Here is a 9,354-nt window from a genome sequence, read left to right as displayed (position 1 = left end):
ATCTGCTTTTCAAAAAAGATGAAATGAAGAAAGAAAAAGTTAACGTCGTATTGCGGCTGTTACGTGGAAATTTCGTTGACGTGAGTAAACCATTTCACATCGGACATTGGTCGAGTAATACTACTCTAAAATATAGGTTGTTAAAAGTAGATAATATTCGTTACATAAATTTCTCATATGTTATAGATTCAATTGATAAAGCTAAAAAAATGAAAATATATTTGCTGCATTTAAATATTGCCATGGAAACAAAACAGAAAGTTATAGGTGGTTGTGAGATTGTAGAATTAGTCATATAATTTTTCCATAATTCGCAACGAAATAGAATCAGTTGGTAACAGGGCGTATCTAGAATTTTGAGTATGGGTGCAATAAATAATTTATGGCATAGAATGCGAAGATTGAGAGGAGTCGTAGTAGCCAAGTTTTTTAATGACTTAAAAAATAACACTTCTATATTATTGTACTGCCTCCGTTCTGTAGCAGTGGAGTCATTTTTGCATTTTGGTACGTTCCATAATAGTAGAGTCATTTCTCTTTTTTGTAAAAGTAACCCATTTCTTCTGAGTAGGGATGTCAATGTAACCCGAACCCGCGGGCCGGCCCGAATAACCCGATAAAAATACAGGGTTAGGGTTGTAATTTCGCAGCCCGAATTTAAAATCGGGCCATTCGGGCTGACCCGTTCGGGTTGTCGGGTTAGGCGGGCTGACCCGTTCGGGTTACGGGTCGGCCCGTCGGGTTGAAGGCTTTTGCACAGCGAGCAGTTTTTGTAACAGTCATAACTTTCTCTACAAAGCTCCGATTGAGGCGTGCAATATATCCACGCGAAGCTCTTTCGAAGACGAAGAGAATGATATGTATTATAGGTTTATCAGACTTCAAAATCGAGAGAAACATTGACTCAAACAAGACTGCTGCACATCCACATATTTTGTGTACATTTTCTAATCAATTTTCTATCATTTCTCAACAAACATATAAACATACCAAAATATAGAAATATAATCAAAATCATCCAAGACAACCCTCTAAAACCATGCAAAATCCAAATACGCCAACCGACTATATAAGACCATGAAAAAAATCACCATGTGGTTCATGGATTCATAAATACTCGTATATAAAAGTTTTCTTTTAGTATATTTCCAATATAATAGTGCAAAGTGTTTTGACGCCGCTTCGTCATTGAATTATGCGTACTTTGATGATTCTTAAAACAAAGATAAATTATTATTTGACTTATTTACAGCTGGAATAAATTAAATTTGACCAATCATAATTCAAGAAAACTTAGAGTTACTCCAATTAGCTAGCATCTTGATAATTCACTCTTTAACAATTCAAAATATTTTTGTTACATCTACGATGCACCTCTCACGTTATGAAAATTTTATTTAATTTTTTACGAATTGATTTATGTTTGAATTTTGAAACAAAGTGTTGATTTATGTTTTAAATACATAAACATAAACATACTATTTATAGATATTCTGTAAATAATTATGTAATGAATAAGTTATTTAAATTTAAATAACTTAATCTTTTTAAAAAATATTAAAGAAAATTAAAAATATGTATTTCATTGTTGAATGATTAATTAAAAATATGTATATAATTAAAGAAAATTTAAAACACGTATTATTTTTTAAAATATTAAAAGAATTAAAAATACGCATTGGCCCGAATAACCCGGTGGGTTAGCCCGAAACCCGAAGGGTTAGGGTTAGGGTCGAAATTTTATAACCCGAAAAAATCATAACCCGAATAGCCCGTACCCGAATGGCCCGACAACCCGAACGGGTTGGCCCGAACCCGAACGGGTTGGCCCGATTGACATCCCTACTTCTGAGTTACTTTCATCTCTCTTACTTTATTCTCTCAACATCTCTCTGCCTTTTTTCTTTTCCTTCTTTATTTTTTCTCTATATAACTCACCTAACATAATTTTTCTTAATCTCCGTGTCGAAAAAAAATGTCTCCATTACTATGGAACGGAGGGAGTATAGTTTTAGCACTTCTCCTTTCTCATCCCACACCTTTCATATCGGTTGCATCGCTGTGTCCTTCTCCAGCGAAGGCCGTCATTATTGACGCATCGACTGTCGATAAGATGTCACATTTCACATGTCACATTTATAACTCAGTGGTTCTCTTCTCTAAAACTAAACTCGGAGGATATATGGAGTTTATATTAAGTTAATAATCATATAATACTACAAATTTATCTCTTGTAGTAAGATAGATATACATCATTGGCCGATAAGATGATTCCCTCCAATTAAGAAGTTGATAATTTATATATGTGTACTATATAGCTATAAAAAGCAAACTTTTGTAATCTATAGCTACAAATAAAACTTATATCGGAGTACAGCCATAATTCAAGATTCAAGTTTTTTCATGTGTTTGAGTGTATTGAAACTAAAAAATCATGTAGGAGTATAGTGTATAGTGAAAATATCAAAGAATGAGAGATGGAATGAGAGATGGTAATGAGAAACACATGCCATTCAAAGCATATAGTATAACCACACTCGCTCGTTTACACTTCATACGTATCTAATCAGCAATGCCGCCAACCAATCCTGGTTGCCACGTAACCCATCTCCCCAACCTCTCTATATATATTAAGTACTCCCATTTCCACTCATTCTCTCCCCCAAACAACCAACCCACTTTCATGGCGGCGGCTGGCCGGCTCCGCGACACAACCGATTCGCACTTCCGCGGCGTCAGGAAGCGCCCCTGGGGCCGCTTCGCCGCCGAGATCAGGGATCCCGCCAAGAAGAGCCGCGTCTGGCTCGGCACTTTCGACACGGCCGAGGAGGCCGCCCGCGCCTACGACGCCGCCGCCCGCCGATTCCGCGGACACAAGGCCAAGACCAACTTCCCTCCTCCGACCAGCCTCAGCCAGAGCAGCACCGTCGACTCCAACCTTCTGCACCTCACCCTCGGCCGTCCGGCGATGCTCAATCTCCGCCCCGAGTCGCGGCAGGAAACTATACAAGTGATTAACCAAATGCGGCGCCCCACGGTGGATTTCCTAGGGAGCGATTCAGACTCGTCTTCGGCCGTGGTGGACATGCCGGGTAGAGGCATCGTTCTTGATCTCAACCTCCCTCCCCCGGAATATATATATAGTTAGGTGGAGGAATTTGTATCCCTTTCGTAATAAAAATAGAAAAGAAAAACAAAAATTTTAGATGGTTAATTGTAGACGAGATCGAAGACCGTCGGATGTCAATAGTTAGAATATGTCCCATTTTCCGCCGGGATTTGGGGTTTGTTGTTTTCTTATCAATGGAATGCTATTTCAGCCGTCAGCTTACAAAATCAACCGCTTCTTTGTTTTTCCTCTTAGGGTATCCACAATAGGGACGGCGCGCCGGCCGCCCCGGAGTCGCCGCAGACGTGCCTGGCTATTGTGCATGAAACGTCCGCCCCGGCTTAGCCGTGTGAGAGGCCGGGGAAAGGCCATCGCCGAGTATTCGGCGAGGACACGGTGGGGCGAGGACACGGAGCGGCGATAGGCGTGGCGGTCTGCGGTGATTGCGCCGCGGCAGGGGACAATTTTTTACGGTTTTTTTTTAAATTTTATTTTAAATGCATATAAATACACCTCATTCCCCTCATTATTTTCACATCATTCCAACTCTTTATTCCTACTTTGTCTCTCTAAAATTTGTGGATTTTATTGCTATTAAAAAATGGATGATTTGTGGAATGACGCGTGAGATTCTCTATTCAAGAGGTGTAGAAGGAAACCGACGAGGAGGATGCGGTGGAGGCGGCGGCGGCGCTCCCTCGTTTGATTCATCATCATCGGACAATCCCACGAGACCATACCAGAGCGCACCAGCGGCTGATGGTAGACTACTTTGGCGATAACCTCCGTTACCCACCAGAGATTTTCCATTGGCGTTTCAGAATGTCGAAACAGCTCTTCACCCATATAGCGACGACATTGACGGCGCGGTACAGGTGCTTCACCCTCCAGAGTGATTGCACTGGCTGGATCGGGCTGTCTACTTTTCAGAAATGCACCGCTGCAATTAGACAGCTTGCCTATGCCGGACCGGCTGATATGTTCGACGAATACCTACAGATGGGTGAGACGACTAGCCTAGAGGTGCTCCGACAGTTTTGTAAGGGCATCCGAGAAATCTTTGGTCCGGAGTTCCTACGAAAGCCAACCTCTGATGAGTGCCAGAGACTGCTAGATATGCACGGTTCGGTGCACGGTTTCCCAGGGATGAGAGGCAGCATCGATTGCATGCATTGGGAGTGGAAAAACTGTCCGGTGGCGTGGAAAGGCCAGTTCACTACTGGTTTCAAAAGCAAACATCCCTCGATGATTCTGGAAGTCGTTGCTGACTACTGTTTGCGGATCTGGCATACGTATTTCGGTGTTGCAGGTTCGAACAACGACATTAATGTTCTGCAGACATCGCCTCTCTTCAATGATGAGTGCCGGGGGGAGGGTCCAGAAATCAGATTCGTAGCCAACGGCACGCAGTACCACATGGGATACTATTTGGCAGAAGGGATATACCCTCGTTGGCCCGTATTCGTCATGACAGTTCACCAACCGGTTGGAGCGAAGAAACAATATTTTGCGCAAAAACAAGAGGCTGGTAGGAAAGATGTTGAGCGAGCTTTTGGTGTGCTCCAAGCGCGATGGGCCATTATACGATACTTGGTACGAGTTTGGCACGAAGATGATGTCGCGAATATTATGTTAGCATGTATCATATTGCACAATATGATAATAGAAGATGAAGGATTTGCTGCAGAGCGCAGGGCACCGGAAGATGGTGCAAGTACAAGTCACGGTGTTGCCTCCGCGCCGATATAGATGGGTGTACCGCGTAGTAATGAATATATGCTCCAACGTTTCACTGATATGCGCAGGAGCACAGTACATACCCAACTCCAGGCCGATTTGATTGAAGAGGTCCGGGCACGTAGGGGAGGGGGCGCACTGTGAAGAACATGTGTGATTTTCCATATATGAAATTCTCGTTGTATAATTTTCCCCTTACTTTAATACGATGAAAATTTAGTTTTCAATTTTAATTTATTTAATTAGCCGTTTTTTTTTTGTAATTATGTATAGTCCGATAATTTTAATCTTCATTGAATTAAAATATACATAAAATAAAATAAAGTAAAATGTGGTCAAAACAATGTCTACTATTGATGTGGAAACCTTTTTTTTGTGGCCGTGGACAAATCAGAAGTAACTAAGGATAAAAAAAAGTGATTTGTTCAGGGAAATGTTCTCATTATTGTGGATACTCTTATTGCACGTTTTCACTATTGGGGATGTACGTTTTCGCTGACCACCGTTATAGTGATAAAAAGAAAGAGACGGTCGGAAACCGGCCGGGAAAGGGGGCTAATTCGGTGGTACAGTTAAGGCACGTGTGGTGTCAGTACGGACGGACACTAATTGCTGTGGCTTCTGACTTTTGCCACGTTTATTTTTCATACTACTAGTAGTATTTTTTTTTCACGTACAAATACAATTCATGAAAATACCTACTATTTCCTTTATTTTTCTTTTTTTAAGCGTGAGAAAAATGCATACTTAATTACTTACAAAATTAAAAATAGTGTATGTGTTTGATGATTCATGACAATGACAGCTTACGGAAACAGTCAAACCTACGGCATTTATGCCGTATATAAGTAAATGATTATATGGTATATACCTCTTTAATTATTAATCACGTTAATCATAAATATAGCGGATCATTTCTATTGGCTCATATCGGGAAAATATATTAAATGTTTAATGTTATTGATCCGAACGAAGGTTGAGTTATTTATTAATACGTGTTCTCTAATTTGTAGTGTGTAGACTGCAGACTCGAAGTACATGTTCACAATCAAATTAATTTGTTTCAATGTCTTAAATAATAAAACCATCATCAATTAATTTCATGACTGAAAATAAGGGGAAATAATCGTACATGGTCTTCTTCTCCCTTGACAGACTATAAGTTTAGCAATTAAAAATAAAATATTATATACACCTCATAATAAATGGTAATAAGAATTAAGAAATCTATCTCCAAATCACGCGTGTAAGGTCATCCACAACGCTGTCTCTATACCGTCTCTTAAACCGTCTCTTAACTACTATTTGAGCACTATTTGAGGGCCCCACTGTCCTTTTTTCCTCCATCTCTTAACTAAGAGACGGAACCTGCAACGCTCCGTCTCTTAACCGTCTCTATACCGTCTCTTAATTACTATTCATTCAATTTAATTTATAATTTTTTTAAAAACCCAATTCAATTTAAACAAACACACTTTATTAAAATTAAAACAATATTACAACTTAACATTAAAAAAAACGAAGACATAATTAAAATTCTAAAAAAATAAAAATGACATAATTTAATCTTCTCCGCCAAAGTATTCGCTATGTGGAGAAATAGCGGTTTCCGCATGCGGAAACGGCGACGGAAATAGGTATCTCCCCAAATCGGGTTATCGCAGAAGTAGTCGCGTACTAACCGTGCGGCGGCTTCCTCCCGGTTCCGATTGATGTACTTCCGGGAGCGTCGTGGGGGTGGTGCGGCTTCCTCCGCCTCTCGTCGTCGATCTTCTTCGAGTGATTGTTCCATTAATTGGCGCATTTGCTCAAAAGGATCCATTTGTTTGAGTTGATTGAAGATGGAAATTGGAGTGATAGAGAGGATTTGAGAGGAATAGATGTGTGTTTGTGTTTGAAATGAGTATGGAATAGAATTATTTATAGAGTAAAAAAATTAAAAATTTAAAAAATGAAAATAAATATTTAACGGTAATATTACCGTTTGAAAAAAAAAAAATTTATTAAAAATCGATTTTTTTAAAAAAAAAATGAATTATTGCGTCATCAGTGACGACGCCCACTCGCGGGCCAGCGAGTGGGCGTCACGCACGCATGGGGACGTGCCACGTGTCCCTGGCGCGTGGCGAGACAGCTCGTCTCGTGTCTCTCCGAGACGAGCTACGCGACGAGACGGTCGCGAGCTGGAGACGAGATGGGCGCTGCAATGCGTCTCGCGGGGGTCTCGTCTCTCCGAGACGAGACGCGAGCCCGGCGCGAGACGCGTTGTGGATGGTCTAATACCATAGCAGTTAATAAGGAAATATCGTACGATGCTATACATGCGCATACTCGAGTAATAAGTAGCATGGTAGTAGTAGACTAGTAGTATAATATTTGGATGACCAAATGCATACACAACATTTCATTTAAATGTACGTATATTTAGTACTGCAAAACAAAGTGGTCCAGAATGAATAAATTGTGTGCTCACACTACCAACCCATGTATATGGCAGTGGGCCTTTTAAGATGGCCTTTCTACTATATAGCTATAAACTATAAACTATAAACTATAAACTATAAACTATAAACTATAAACTATAAACTATTCCAGTCAATAATAGTATATGACCATAATGTATTTAAGCTGTTGAGCATTACAAAAATTCCACAAATTGCACAATAATTTACTTAATCACAATATATGTCCGTCTAATGCAAAAGTTACTGTTACAATGGTGCAACAAAATCGTAGTAGTAGTAACACAGCAATTTCAATTTCAATTTCAATTTCAATTTCAATTTCAATTTCAATTTGGTACCCTATAATCTAAGACCATCCACAACGGGACTCGCCGGCGTCTCGCGTCTCGTCTCAGCGAGACGAGACCCCGGCGAGACGCGTTGCAGCCTCCATCTCGTCCCGTCTCGTCGCGCGTCTCGTCGCGCGACTCGTCTCGCCGAGCCAGGAGACGAGCTGGCTCGCCACGCGCCTCGGCGACGTGGCGCAGCCCGGCGTCGTGCGTGACGCCCACTCGCCGGCCCGCGAGTGGGCGTCGTCACGTGCTGACGCAATAAATATTTTTTTTTTAAAAAAATCGAATTTAAATAAAAAAAAAAAATTTTGTAACGGTATTATTACCGTTTTTTTGTTTTTTTTTTATATTTTTTTTGTTTTTTATTAAATTTTTTACTCTATAAATACTCCTAAACCCATCCTCATTTACACACAACTACACATCTATTCTTCATATCATCTAAATTTTCTCTCAAATTTTCTCTGAAATTTTCATAACCCAACTCAAGATGTCCGGCGACGGCGAGGGCAACTATGGCGGCTCCGGCTCCGGCGGGTGGGATCTCAACTCATTCGGCGATTGGGAGAACATGATCAACACATTGGGCGGTGGAGGTTCGTCAACGCCGGGGACCCAGGGTTCGGCGACGCCGGGGGGGTACCAACCACCCAATTTTGACCTTGATGCATATGTTCGTCCCAACGTCCCGCGGTTTTCGCAGGGATTATCCCAGATCCGGGAGGATTTTCCAGTTGATCCCACGCCGGGAGTAGGCCGAGGCGGTGGAGGGTGGCCGAGGCGGTGGAGGTGGCCGAGGCAGTGTACAACCCCAGACGGGCGAGGACGAGGAGGAAGAAGAGGAAGAGGATCTTGGCCGACATCCGTACAACAACCTCGAAACGATGGCGGTGTACAACGCCTGGATCACGGTCTCGTACGATCCCATCGTCGGGAATCAACAAACCCGGAAGTGTTTCTGGGAAAAGGTTGTCGAGGTCTACCACCAAATAAAGCCGAACCGCTCCCGCAAGCGCACAGTTAAAATGATCCGCTGTCACTTTGACCGAGTCGACCGACAGGTCAAAAAATTCTGCGGCATCTACTCGGCGGAAGAGGCGCGCTACCAAAGCGGCGCCACGGCCACCGACATTTTGACGTCCGCTTTGCGCGCCTACTACCAGGACGAGGGACATCAATTCAGATTTGTTGATGTTTGGCGCGCCGTCAAGGACGAGGAACGATGGGCCGGCGGTTTCCGCTCCAGCTCGGGCTCAAACTCGAAGCGCACGAAGCATACGGCGAGTGGCCAATACTCGTCTAGTGCTGGTGCGTCTGGTGGTGACACTGCTGAAGGCATCAGCCAACATGATGCTGAATCCCAGGAGTTTGCGGGTACGGTCGGCGATGCAGGAGGATCCGCGAGTACGCGCCGTCGGCCGCAAGGGACGAAGGCGGCGAAAGCGGCTAGAGCAAGGAAGGGCCGAGGCGAATCAAGCCAGCCGGCCTCAGGATCGGGCTCGCGAGGAGGCTCGGACACACTTATGGTGGCGTACATGACCGCCACAATGGCGGACACTTCCCGCTTCTCGCACTCCCAATACGCGGCCTGGTGGAACGGAATTGTGCATATGGCAGCACAACTTGGCCTTCCGACTCCCCCTCAACCTCGACCGCCTCCGGAGGATGATTAGCCCTTCCGATTAATTTTTTTTTATTTTGTGTGTTTTTT

The 9,354-nt window shown here is 42.8% G+C and overlaps 1 protein-coding gene across 1 annotated transcript; it reads left to right on the top strand.

Moving 5' to 3' along the window:
- The first annotated feature begins 2,583 nt into the window (after nucleotides 1-2,583).
- LOC121773773 (ethylene-responsive transcription factor 11-like) lies at nucleotides 2,584-3,336 on the top strand. Its single transcript, XM_042170691.1, has one exon. It carries the CDS (start codon nucleotides 2,684-2,686, stop codon nucleotides 3,146-3,148), a length of 465 nt encoding a protein of 154 aa, XP_042026625.1. The 5' UTR covers nucleotides 2,584-2,683; the 3' UTR covers nucleotides 3,149-3,336.
- Nucleotides 3,337-9,354: the final 6,018 nt, after the last annotated feature.

This window comes from Salvia splendens, chromosome 17 (assembly GCF_004379255.2).
Source record: "Salvia splendens isolate huo1 chromosome 17, SspV2, whole genome shotgun sequence".
NCBI lineage: Eukaryota > Viridiplantae > Streptophyta > Magnoliopsida > Lamiales > Lamiaceae > Salvia > Salvia splendens.
The sequence above is the reverse complement of the archived record's forward strand: the minus strand, read 5'-3'. Positions and strand labels throughout refer to the sequence as shown.